The 13,884-nt window shown below is 37.9% G+C and overlaps 1 protein-coding gene across 3 annotated transcripts in view; it reads right to left on the bottom strand.

The window, feature by feature from the left end:
• Positions 1 to 13,884, bottom strand: part of LOC124593678 (obscurin) — a 688,571-nt gene that overhangs the window by 379,839 nt on the left and 294,848 nt on the right. For all 3 annotated transcript variants that reach the window (XM_047131972.1, XM_047131974.1, XM_047131973.1), the window contains 2 exons: positions 12,731 to 12,858; positions 8,451 to 8,574 (listed from right to left, as the gene is read on the bottom strand). In XM_047131972.1, coding sequence (XP_046987928.1) covers positions 8,451 to 8,574; positions 12,731 to 12,858 — 252 coding nt within the window. The remainder of the gene's footprint in view (positions 1 to 8,450; positions 8,575 to 12,730; positions 12,859 to 13,884) is intronic.

The raw sequence follows: 13,884 nt of genomic DNA, 5'->3' as shown, positions 1-13,884 counted from the left end.
TGCAAGGATTCGTTATGATACTGATTTACACTGTAGTAGCATTTGCTTGGTTTATGATGTTCTGACTCATATCCATAACCACGTGAAGGCCCATTATTCATTTTTCAAATGAACATCCATCACTACTTTTCATCTGTTTATAACAACTCATTTTGCATGGCTGTCATTGCAGTAGTTGTTGTTCGGGTTTAGGCTGCTCAAAGTAGTTCTGCACAGTGTGCAATTATCAGTCTTGACAGTGCCTTGTATCAGGCAAAATTTACTTGTTGCTATTAAGCTGTACACGAAGTTACACAATGCAATGGTCATTTAATCACATCAGTACACAATGTTCAATTCTGCTGTAGAAAAAAAAATGACTAACAGCACTTCATTTCTGTATTGTGTCCCAAGTTGTACTGTATAGCTTGAAGGTAATATTTCTCATAAATACACTCCTGGAAATGGAAAAAAGAACACATTGACACCGGTGTGTCAGACCCACCATACTTGCTCCGGACACAGCGAGAGGGCTGTACAAGCAATGATCACACGCACGGCACAGCGGACACACCAGGAACCGCGGTGTTGGCCGTCGAATGGCGCTAGCTGCGCAGCATTTGTGCACCGCCGCCGTCAGTGTCAGCCAGTTTGCCGTGGCATACGGAGCTCCATCGCAGTCTTTAACACTGGTAGCATGCCGCGACAGCGTGGACGTGAACCGTATGTGCAGTTGACGGACTTTGAGCGAGGGCGTATAGTGGGCATGCGGGAGGCCGGGTGGACGTACCGCCGAATTGCTCAACACGTGGGGCGTGAGGTTTCCACAGTACATCGATGTTGTCGCCAGTGGTCGGCGGAAGGTGCACGTGCCCGTCGACCTGGGACCGGACCGCAGCGACGTACGGATGCACGCCAAGACCGTAGGATCCTACGCAGTGCCGTAGGGGACCGCACCGCCACTTCCCAGCAAATTAGGGACGCTGTTGCTCCTGGGGTATCGGCGAGGACCATTCGCAACCGTCTCCATGAAGCTGGGCTACGGTCCCGCACACCGTTAGGCCGTCTTCCGCTCACGCCCCAACATCGTGCAGCCCGCCTCCAGTGGTGTCCCGACAGGCGTGAATGGAGGGACGAATGGAGACGTGTCGTCTTCAGCGATGAGAGTCGCTTCTGCCTTGGTGCCAATGATGGTCGTATGCGTGTTTGGCGCCGTGCAGGTGAGCGCCACAATCAGGACTGCATACGACCGAGGCACACAGGGCCAACACCCGGCATCATGGTGTGGGGAGCGATCTCCTACACTGGCCATACACCACTGGTGATCGTCGAGGGGACACTGAATAGTGCACGGTACATCCAAACCGTCATCGAACCCATCGTTCTACCATTCCTAGACCGGCAAGGGAACTTGCTGTTCCAACAGGACAATGCACGTCCGCATGTATCCCGTGCCACCCAACGTGCTCTAGAAGGTGTAAGTCAACTACCCTGGCCAGCAAGATCTCCGGATCTGTCCCCCATTGAGCATGTTTGGGACTGGATGAAGCGTCGTCTCACGCGGTCTGCACGTCCAGCACGAACGCTGGTCCAACTGAGGCGCCAGGTGGAAATGGCATGGCAAGCCTTTCCACAGGACTACATCCAGCATCTCTACGATCGTCTCCATGGGAGAATAGCAACCTGCATTGCTGCGAAAGGTGGATATACACTGTACTAGTGCCGACATTGTGCATGCTCTGTTGCCTGTGTCTATGTGCCTGTGGTTCTGTCAGTGTGATCATGTGATGTATCTGACCCCAGGAATGTGTCAACAAAGTTTCCCCTTCCTGGGACAATGAATTCACGGTGTTCTTATTTCAATTTCCAGGAGTGTATCTGTGCAGTTGTGCTCTGTAGTCATATTTTGAATAAAAGTAACATTAAGTGAATAAATATGAGTTGCACACACAACTTGTATGTCACTCAGATTTTTTAAAAAAAGTAATCAGATTTACTAGTGGTGGCAGATATCAGTCTCTAAGTTTGTAGTATGATTCTGATTTTTCACACCTTTGGTTGAAAGTTTTCCTGTGTTAACCAGTGACTTAGGATTTGCAGCAACAGTCAAGTCATTAACTGAGATAAATATGTGTGATATTACTGGAGATACCATGCAGTGCTGGAACATCAAACTGAATATGATGTTCTGAACAGGCTGTAACATCTTCACATGCTGTACCCTTGTGTAATAAGAAAAAAAAGTTTGTTGTTTTGCCTAATTCACATCTTTTGATGTGTCAGATTTTATTTCAGAGCATTGAACAGAAATGTCTGCTTCACAGAGCTTTAAAAAAATTTTGGAATATGTTATGAATTTAAATGTGGCTGCTGCTATGTAACAGACAGCAGCACTGATACAATGCCTGCTTTTTATGCCTTTTGCACCTTTTTGTTTGTTCTGTTCCTTGATGTGATATTACGACTTAATAAATATCAGAATTAAATTGAATTAACTTTGATTTCTCTAGAATTTGCAGAAGCCATTTCTATAACTTTATTAGTCATTCTGTAATTATCTCTGAGGAGTTTTAACAGAGGACATAATTCATTAGACCCTTTCATAATATTTGCAAGTAGGATGTTTTGTGGTAACGGTGAATTTTGCACTCTCTCTCTCTCTCTCTCTCTCTCTCTCTCTCTCTCAAAACAGAACACTATATTCTGCAAGCATCCATGAGAGTCATTTATGTGATACAATTGTACATCTTACACAATTTCCCCAGGTTACACAAAGACAGTGGCAATGCACATCCACTAGGATACCACCAAGGGAAATATTAGCATTATCTTCAGTTATTACTACAGATCTGAGTTAGTCATCACATTCAGACAAGCCATACAGAGGTTACAACCTTATCTCTTTGTGACTTGACCATAGAAATTATTAATTGCAGTAAGGTTGCCTTTGCCACATTTTCCTTCAGAAGTCTGCACCTTGCATTTGTGCTCACTTCAGTTGGTTGGCACATGTGCTGGGAAATTCCAACAGATGAAAAGCAACTATGTCTGACTTTGTCATGCTTGTTTGGGCATTGAGTGTTCAAATGATCAGTCTGAGTAATTACTCAATTGCTGATCAGGTACTCACTGCAGACTCATATCACAAGAACATGAGACCAAAGGATGTGTAAAAATGAAACTAGGTTCCAAAGAATATGTACTTAGTGTGGTAGACTGTGATCATAGCAGTACTTGGAAAGATCTTCATTAGTGAATATTCAGGACATAAAACATGTTGATTATGTGTACTGCAGCATGTGCTTTGCTCTTCTCTTCATTCAGTTTCACAACAATGCATGTGATGGCACATGTTAGCAGAATACACCAAAATATAAGTCCTAAAGCATTACCAGCTTCCATAGTTAATACTATCAGTAAAAGGTATGCAGAAATGGAGGCCAAAGATCTACATGCATATAAACCAGTATCAGATGGAAGGTTTTAAGGGGACAGTGGATGAAATTGCTAACCCTCAATTTTGTAAAATAAGTCTGGCCACATTATCTCTTGTGATTTCAGCTACATGTTGATAACGTTTCTACAGCTGGAAAGAGCTGATAACTATATGTATTGTTTTGTCTTATCATATTTTACTTCTCATCTTTGGATGAAAACAGTGTCATCCAACATATTACACATAGCAGTTATGTTGAAATCTTGTAATCAAATAAAAAGATGGTTGTTTAACAATGATATTAATTATGGCTGTGATTCATTTAGGACGACAGTGATGCAAATACTAATTACATATGTGGAAATACACCAGTTGTTGAAAATACTGTAAGTTTGGCTTAGCAGTATATTTTGCATCAGTCTAACTTCAAATGGTTTGGCATAGCATTTATTAAAATTTTGGGGAATTCATTAATGATTTGAATGTATACATTTAATGCAAAATATATCAGTGAATTCTTACAAAGTTGTAACTTTTTCATTTCGCTTTTTAGTAACAGAAAACCTGTTACACACATATTTGAGGGTTAGCATTATTTCAGTCCTAACATTAAAGATATTCTTATCCAGCTTCAGCTCTCTACAATAAATTGTGCATTTTTATTTATAGAAAGAATCAAAATTTACATCCAGTAACAGAGAAGAAGGAAGGAGCAGGTCACCACATCCTACATCGAATAGGCTACAACACATCAGAAAAGAAGTACTACTAAGAAAGAAGCAAAAAACAAATGAAGGCAGGCTTTATAGAACCTATAAATGAGAAGCAGTTCCTGGACACACCATTAGGCAACTGTGTAGCTGTCTTCTGAAGTGTGCAGAAAAACTGCCAAATGCCAATAACGATATTTCTAACTGCTACTGGAATCTGGCTGACTTTGACAAACAAAATTTATATTTATTAGTTTTATAAAATCATATCCTGTAGAAAGGAGTGATCAAACCTCTCCACAATCTTACTGTGGTGCCACCGCCAGACACCACACTTGCTAGGTGGTAGCTTTTAAATCGGCTGTGGTCCGCTAGTATACGTCGGACCCGCGTGTCGCCACTGTCAGTAATTGCAGACCGAGCGCCGCCACACGGCAGGTCTAGAGAGACTTACTAGCACTCGCCCCAGTTGTACAGCCGACATTGCCAGCCATGGTTCACTGAGAATTACGCTCTCCTTTGCCGAGACGATAGTTAGCATAGCCTTCACCTAAGTCAATTGCTACGACCTAGCAAGGCGCCATTTATCCTTTGCTATGTATCTAATGAAGCATGTACAGTAACAAGACCAATTCACTTTTCTTTATAGCATTCATTACGTATCCTGTTTCAGACCTCACGCCAGCCTGCGTGAGTTTAAGCGCGTGCCTTTCGGTTACCCGTCACTGTGGACTGGCTGTCTTGTCAGTCCACAACACTTACCACAAGCAAAAGCCCTATAATTTTAACATTTAAATACAGATGGACAATGCAGAATGTGTACAGAAAATCTTTTTTGGTGGTCCATATTAAAACAAGTGGAAAACATGAAAAACATGTAAATTGTATTCCTGGAGACAGAATCCAGGATTTCCACAATTATATCTGACACATATCTCCATACCAGACAAATTATAGCCTATAGCAAAACTCGTATAAAGTGTATTTTAACAGTGATTTGAATACCGCAGCATTATATCATGATTAGCTTGTTAAGTACTGTGAAGAAAGGAACATTCAGTCTGACTGTGAAGACAATACAGGCAGTTTCTTTGTCATTCATTTAATACTTGATTTCAGTCACCAAAGTCAGATACTTGCAAGACTTGTGATGAGCTGCACGTTATACTCTGATTAGTACCATACTGAATGAGAAATAACAGAGGTCCTTAAAGAAAAACAGCTGCATCTGAGAACTGCAAAGAGCTGCAGCTTTGAGAAAGAAACCCGAAGAATTCAGTTGCAAAGCAAAAGAAAGCCCAGAAATCTGACTTGCAACAAAGGCTACTCACACCAAAACATTCCTCTGGTCCTGCTTTTATTTGCGCAAGATTTGGATATAAAATTTGAGCATTCATAACTACACTACAGATGTTGGTTTTATGTTCATGAAGGACAAGAGTGTTGCTACTGAAGGCAGTGATGAGGTAAGTAGTTGTTTATTGAAGTATGTCTGCTATATGAAGATAAAAAGTAGGAATTTGGTCATATTTTCAGAAAACGTTGGTGGCCAAAATAAAAATTGCAACATGGATACATTACCTATTCTCCGTATGTATCTCTGAAGAAATGTAACATTATTTTATGATACCTGGCTACAATTTTTTTGCATCTGAATTGTGAATGTTTTAAGGTTATTACAATAACAGTTTCACTTTCTAAGTTTGGCAAGCACTTTTTGATGAAGGCAACAATAAACCATATAAGTATTAACAATGTTACAAATATAAAAAGTTATGGGACTGTCCAACAATTTCTAATGGATATACAATATTACTTAGCTAAACATATGGTGGAACAATTTGTAGAAAAAGTTACAAATAAGTCTATTACAGTTTAAGATTTATGGATTTAACCAAATGTACAAAACACAATAGCTTAAAACTATGCTCTTGTGTGTCAGCACTTTCTTGTAAGAAGTCAGTTTATAATTTGCGGAGCTTGACACTGTGAACATTTTGTCACATATTACAGTAGTGTCAAGCAATATCAAAAGACAGAACAATGTCCAGCATCGTCCAGGCATATGAATGAATATTTTAAAAAGCAAGTTACACGATTTTCTAATTGAACAATGCTACTACTCTGTGGAAGATTTCATGAAGAACAAAGTGATACTTTGAGCTGGATCCCTAAAATTGAATAAAAATTTATGGCAATTATAGTAGATGTAAATACTGTAAGTTTGACAAATTGCAAGTAAGTAAATGCTCCATAAAGTATTATTGTAAGTGTGACAAAATTTTAAATAAGCAAATTGTAACTCTAACATGTCTCCAGTACATCATACATATGTTCTGAAATTGTGTACGTTATGAGATGAATAAAACACACATCACACACACATAGCAGATATGTTGACCTACCTGTCTCACAAAACGTTTTATCTCTCTATAACTACACAGATTGTTGACAAAAATTGAACACTATTGGAGAAATTCATAACAAAAATTTGGGTTCATTATTAAGACTCATACTGTTGAAACATTCTGCAATTTAGAAATAAATCCTCAGCATTTTAATTAGATTTTATTTGTTCCTGACTCAGGTACTAGTATATACAAGGCACTGTTGCCATTTTGCCATCATACATTACACATGTTCTGAATACTGTCTCTGAACCCATTTTTGGTGGTAGTTACACAAAAAATGAGCCTGCAATGATATTTTCCATGATTTTTGCTGTTAATGATGTGGTCCACTTCATGAAGAAGATAGGCGACTTGAATTTGTTTGTGCCAAGCTTGAACCAAGAAATGGAAAGTAGATGGAATAGCCTATTTATGGTGATGCAATCTATGATTCAGTAGTATGACCAAGTTGTGGAAATATTTGCAAAGAAGAGGTTCACTGAAAACTTCATGGTTAAATAGTGACTCTGGACAAGAACTCACGGCATATTTTGAGCCATTCAGAAATGCAACAAACCTCTGAAGGCTAAAAATATCCAGTTACTCAATTTGTTTTGTTGTGGATGCATAAACTGAAAAGTCACAGTGCCACAAGGGCCTGATGATATAGGGGTATGTTCCTTTGAATTAATTTAGGTGTAGATTTTTATTTAATACCCACTGTGCACCCTACAAAGGTAAATTTTGATTTGTTTCAAAATGTCAGTTTCAATGTCACTGGCATTTGGCAGTGCTGTCATCTCTTAGCTCTTGGTAACATGAGTATTGAAAAAAGACTTATCTCTTAGCACTGACTCCGACTCATGGAGGAGAAACAATAGCAACACTTCTGTGGCCATCCATCCAAGACTAAAAACAGGAATATCAGAAGTATCACCAAGATACAGGCACAGAGTTATGGTTCCAACAAGAAAGTAGCGAGTGTGCAAGACCAGGTGGCTTTGTCCATGAGATATTGCCCAGCTCGATCTAGGGATGGGTGCTCTCAAGCAAATCTCCTATTTGAAGACTTCTAATAATGTCCATTGTTGACGAGTTTCAGAAGATTAATCTTCCATATTCAGGCCTTTGACTTTATAATTATGGCATAGGATGGGCTACCCACTAACTGGCCAAGTTTGGGTAGAGTTATTGTTTTTGCGAGGTCATAGAGAATGTGGCACAACAAGCCTTGTGTATAATCTCATAACACTCTTATTGATGCCACAGCCCATATTATTTGAGGTTGGCAATTCATTCTATACCTTTAAGTTATAGCTGTCCATGTTTAAATTCCTGAAAACAGAAAGTTAATAACCAAAACAATTGCCCTTAATATACGACACTGTGGCATGGGTGAACTATATTTACAGTAAACAGAAGTTGTTGGGGGCAGGAACAGTTATGTGAACAATTATTATGTGCTTTTCAGTAAATGGCTGAGTACAGTCCAAAAATGATAAGGAATTTGCTATGGACCTTTTCTGTATTCGTGTATGAAGGAATTGTTAAATTTCAGTGTTATTTAATTCCAGGTAGAGTCTAGTTGTTTACATAGCCCGCAAGGTCAGTCTGATAGTCCCATTCCAGTTGTTCCAACTGTAGCTGGTAAGCAGAGGTTTCACTTGGGTCTGAAAAACATTATTAATATTCAGTTTTACTTATCATCATCAGTCAGTAAACAGAAGCTCCAAACTGAACTAAATGTACTGAAAAGCCATGTACATTTCATAGTTCTCTCATCACCATCCCATAATAGCTACCATCTCTCTGCATGACAACTGTTTGCTTCTCTCTCACTTGCTAGGTCAATATAAGCCACACCAAGCACTAAGTGAACAGTTTAAACAAACCAGTGTGTTACTTACAAGATGGGCTATACTGTATGTTACATACCTTGAACAGTCAGCTCAGCACTGCAGGATATTTTTCCTGATGTAGTAGAGGCCACACATGTGTATAGACCTGCATCCTCTGGTTTCACATGTTGAAAAACAAGTGCCAGGGAATCCTCTTCATCCTTGAGAAAATGACAAGAATCACTGACATTAAGACAAGAATTCTAACAAAAATATCAATATAATATGCTTATAAATCTCTGCTGCATCATATACAGTATGCTGTTCCATCTTTTCCCCATATGGTTTGGGCTCTGTGAGTCATTGTCAGCTCGCCCATAGGCAAGCACAGCTTGTATAGGCTACCTGCCAGGCAGCCCTACTTCACTATATTCACAGTCTCTTCTGTCACACAGGTCACTTGCCCACTCTTGCCAGTAAGCACTTGGTCAAGCCAAACAGTTGTGCAGGCTACGGCTTGCCTGCATCTGCTTGCTTGTGCCCATAAGCACTTGGCTTTAGTTAGTACTACAAGTCATCACTTATTTTGTGTGTGCGTGTGTTTGTGACTGTGAGAGAGAGAGTTCTGTAAACTGTCTTCCTCTAGCATTTAAGTGAATGCTAAATAGTTTCATCTTTTCACCTCATAAACAAGGTGTCTAAGCAATAGAAAGAAAAGACTACACTAACAATCCATTGAAAACACTTTCAAAAGGAATAAAACAAATCAATAATTTAAAACAAAATCAAGTTAGATTCATCAAAAGACACAAAATTAAACACCTATCTACTTCTGGATGCACTGAACTCTACTAATAATTCAGCCATCTGAAATGTTTCTGCTACAGAATCTCTGAAATAATGTAGATAAATCAGAAAATCTTGATGAAAATGACATATTTTCAAATTTGAGTATTAAAAAAACTAACAGCAACTAAACCTAAACTTTCAAATCACTACCCTTACTGAAAATTGAATTGAAATACCTCATATGAAATCAGTGTTTCTTTTCTGTCAAGTAATAGTGAGAAACAAGTGCAGCATAAAGAGTAAACTTGTCATTCATTACATATTCTGCACCAGGAGCATTATTGGAGTGGACCTCACTTTCTAAATTTTTATTTTTTGATATGAATGCTTTGTCATTTCGTAACCATATTTTCTATTGTATTCGAAAATTTTAAATTCATTCTGTGATACTCAATTTTTGTAACTAATGAACTACTCTCTTTATTCCATATATATTATTGTTAAATGTTTAATATTTATTGATCAAAACTTCTTTTGTATAGTTTGCTTTCTTGGTACTAATACTCTACAATTGTGGTAACTCTGATCATATTCCTCATGTCTGTGATCTCCAATTCAAATTTTTTATACGTTCACATAAATTTAATGGAGGCATGAATATTTCACTTATTTTCACTGTAAAGTTATAACAGACACTGTACCCAATGGTGATTGGTGCATGCCACTGAGTTCTTAGGCTATTTATTCTCACCAGTGATAGTTGCAGCACTGGATGTATAACAAGAGGGCATGCGAGGTCATGAGGATGGGGTTTTAAAGTGGAGATTGGTACACAATAGTGAGAGGAGAAGCGGACATGTCAGTACACTGCATGTGATACACTGCAGTGGAGACGGGTTGTGGACCCATGGAGGGCATGAGCGAACCTAAATCGAGAGCAGCAGTGCCTCGCACTGTGCTGTTTAGTGAGGATGAAACAAGCCACTGTGGCTGGCATCTCAAATATTTGGGAGTGCAGAGCAGGAACTACTACTCCTAGATTCATGATAAAATCATCGTTAAGTACGTTCCTGGAGAGTTTATCAGCTATTTTTCGTAAAACTCAAGTTTTTGTGTGCTGAAAAACTTGGGTTGTGCGAAATCTTGTGTGGGTTTGGCTAGAAAGTGGCAGTCTTGGGGATATGCTCCAGGGTTGTGTCTTAGTGTGCAACTGTAAAACATTGTGATTAAAATTAACAGGTGTTGTACATCTGGGTTATTACTTAATAGCCACTTGCTATGTACTTAAACTTATGTGTGTTTAAAAGCATCTAAAGTGCAGAGTGGCTAAAGGCCCTTAAACTGTCTGTTGTGTGGCTGTAGTAGTAGCCCAGTGGTTGTTATATCCGATATTTCTCAAGTTAAACATTTGGGACCAACACAGGCTAGTGAACTATTTTACCAAAGGAAATTCTGCATATGAGCTATTGGTTGATATGTGAATGGCTAGAACCCCCTAGTTCAAATATTCTCTGTTGCTATTATTCTTACTGCGATCTTTAACACGTTCCGGCTGTATTGCCATATGCATTGTCTTAGAGTAATTTGTGGTAATAAAATGGTTTATGTCTTGCCTCCAATTGTACCATTATGTTTCTATGTTTAAGTTGTCATCACAGAATAATTTTAAAACCTTCCACCTGTTATATTGCATGATTAGAGGGCTTATTCATTGACAAGTTGTAAACTTATGTCTGATTAAGTATCAAGCAGCTAGTGCCCACATAATTTCATGTGACTGGCTGTACTTACGTGTAATCGTGTGCATTCTCAGCACTGAAGACACCTGTTAATGCAAGTACTATTTTCGTGTTCTGTGTCGATCGAGGCCTATGTTTGAGAATGTCCTGTTAGACAATTAGCTTCATTAGTCCTTTAAACTGAAACTCACAAGTACCCGTCATTGCTCAGGGAAATTGTTAACTTGCTTAGTTTAGTGGCAGCTAGAGCTGTGAAGCTGTTTAAAAAAAATTTTTTTTTTTTTTTTTGGTGTTATGTGAGGCCAAGAGCTGGATTCAAAAATTTTCTGGTATATTCCTGAAGTTAAAACGACTAGCGCCAATTCAAATTGCTTAATTTATTTGAGAATTTAAAGAAGGGTAAGCACAAAGCTAAACTTCAAATCTAATTGGTTTGTGTAAGCTATTAAAATGGTTAGCACTGTGGGCATTTAAATATTAACTGTTTGTGTAGTTTGAAAATTAAAACAGCTAGCGCTGATTCAAACTGATTCATTCATTTGAGAATTTAAAGACAGCTAAGTGCAACTCAAACATAAAATTTAATCTGTTTGCGTGAGCTGCTCTTGTAGTTTCAAAACTTAAATGGTTAGTGACAATTCAAATTGATTCGATCCATTTAAGAACTTAAAGACAGCCAAGTTAAACTTAAAATTTAATTTGTTTGTGTCAGCTGTTAAAACAGTTGTTGCTGCAGGTATTTCAATATTCAAAAGCTTGTTTAGTTTGAAAATTTAAATGACTAAGTGCCAAATCAAACTGTGAATTCAAAGTGGCCAAGCACCAAGTTAAACTCCATGTTTTGTGTGTCTGTGCAATCTTTATACCATTGGTAAATTTATCTTATTTTATATTGTATATTCACAATTTAAGGGGCTACTGTCGTTTCAAGCAGGGAAGTTGAGCTAAGTTTTTAAGACCACTACATGCCAATTAAAATTTTAGTATTTTGAGTGCTGTGCAATCATATGTAGATGGTTAGAGCCAATGCTGATCTGAATGATACTATGGCTTCTATGGTTATTCTGATAGAGCAGCTAGTGCCAACAGAAACCAAGAATCATAAATGATTCTTTTAGGTGAAACTGTTGAGAACCACGAGGAATATTAAGTTCTTGTAACAATTTAGCAATGAAAGGGCTTTTGAATTTGGGTTACATGTTAGCTTGTGTCATTTGTTTTAAAGGCAGGTTGGGCTAGTTGAAACTTAAAGAATCTTAACTGGCTGGGCCTTGTTGAATTAAATTGAAAACTGGATGTGTTGTTATGTAATGAGGCCAATCCCAGTGGTATTTTGTTTTTCTTAATAAGTGTGTGCATTACATAATTGCTGAAGTACAATTTTGTCAATAACACAATAAGATTGAGATCCATAAAAAGTAAATTTCATTTTCTGTGCCTAGTACCTTTTACTTCAGGACCCTTTAGTCCTAGCTACCCTTGCTCCAAAGGGTATCCTCATTCCTTGTTTCCGTGGTAGGGCAAAGGTTGCGGGGAGGTTTCAGTAATGACAACAGTTTCATTAGAAACTCAAATCTTAGATATACACTACATTAACAGGAAAAGAAATCACTATGAAAGCAAAAGGTGTTTCTCTAAAAGGATTATAATTATCTGTGACAACGGCTTACAAAGAAGATTACAGTTCATCCAGTAACACCACGCAAAATATGGTTATAATAAACACAGTGCCAGCAGTCATGACATGTATTTTCTGCAGCAAAAGTTATCAAACACTGAAAGGAAGGAGAAAATTATTCAGTGAGGTATTTTGTGAACATTTAGCTAATAAATAAACTACATTCATTACCTTGAACAACACTTTAAATCGCTCTTCAGGATCAAATGGTTTTCCATCTCGTAACCATGTAAATTTTGGTTCTTCTCCAGGCTGTAAAAGGCCTGCTGTTTCTAATCCAGCAAAAATTTTCTTCTCAGCTATTGGAAAAAATATATATTTTTATTAATTTCTCTTTTTTCCTTGAAAACGATAGAATTTTACTATGAAAAATTTAGCAGCAGCATACGTTAGTGCAAATAGCTGTTGATTCTGTATCCATTGATCCTTACGTACATCTCTAGAATGTAGAGTTCAACAGGGTAGGATAAGTTCTTCAGATGGGGTAGTTCAATTATGCAACCAGGAAATGGCTTGACATAGGTACAGAATGTAACCTGATGAAATATACGTCCTTATGTACTTATTTCACTTTACTATGATTCACAATGCCATAATGTCTTCCATAATGGTATCTGTCTAGAAGAATTTCTAAACAACACTAACTTCATTACTACTAATACAACTTATGTCACTGAAGAGAGAGTAGCCTATGACACAGTCCATGCTATTTACCTTATGAGACTGAACTAAAACCTGCCAACTCTTTTCTAGAGCATTCATTGCTACAGTCCTGAAATAGAGTTCCAGGTGGTAGTGTTTTTTGCTGACCCATTTGTGACCTTAGTGACTGAACAATACTGTGTGAAGCATACAAGGAGGCAAATCTGTTTCATAAAAATAATTTCCCAAGATTTACTAGTTTTTCCAGGTTGAAATTTCAGATTTCCCTCAAACAATATTTGTTCTGTGAGAACAAGTTTTACTTTAATAGTTTTCATAATTGAAAATAAATTTTATTTTTGTTTCTAAATCACTTTATAGTGGTTACTCCATGTTCAGCTATGATTTACAGATTTATCAACAATTCTAGTAGCAGTAGTAGTAGTAGTAGCTATATTTGTCCTAGATCTCTTTTTACAAGGATATAGGACATGTCAAAGTATTTACAAGTTTATACCAATTTAAAATAAGGTAATTTGTATACATATACATTTACAGACTTCTAGTTAGAGACAATCATTAGATTTACTCCTGGTATACATGAATAACTTATTAAATAATGTAATGCCATACTGTTCTCTCATATCTCACTATCAGTCACTGCACATACTACACACATATTG

This window comes from Schistocerca americana, chromosome 2 (genome assembly GCF_021461395.2).
Source record: "Schistocerca americana isolate TAMUIC-IGC-003095 chromosome 2, iqSchAmer2.1, whole genome shotgun sequence".
Lineage (NCBI taxonomy): Eukaryota > Metazoa > Arthropoda > Insecta > Orthoptera > Acrididae > Schistocerca > Schistocerca americana.
The sequence above is the reverse complement of the archived record's forward strand: the minus strand, read 5'-3'. Positions and strand labels throughout refer to the sequence as shown.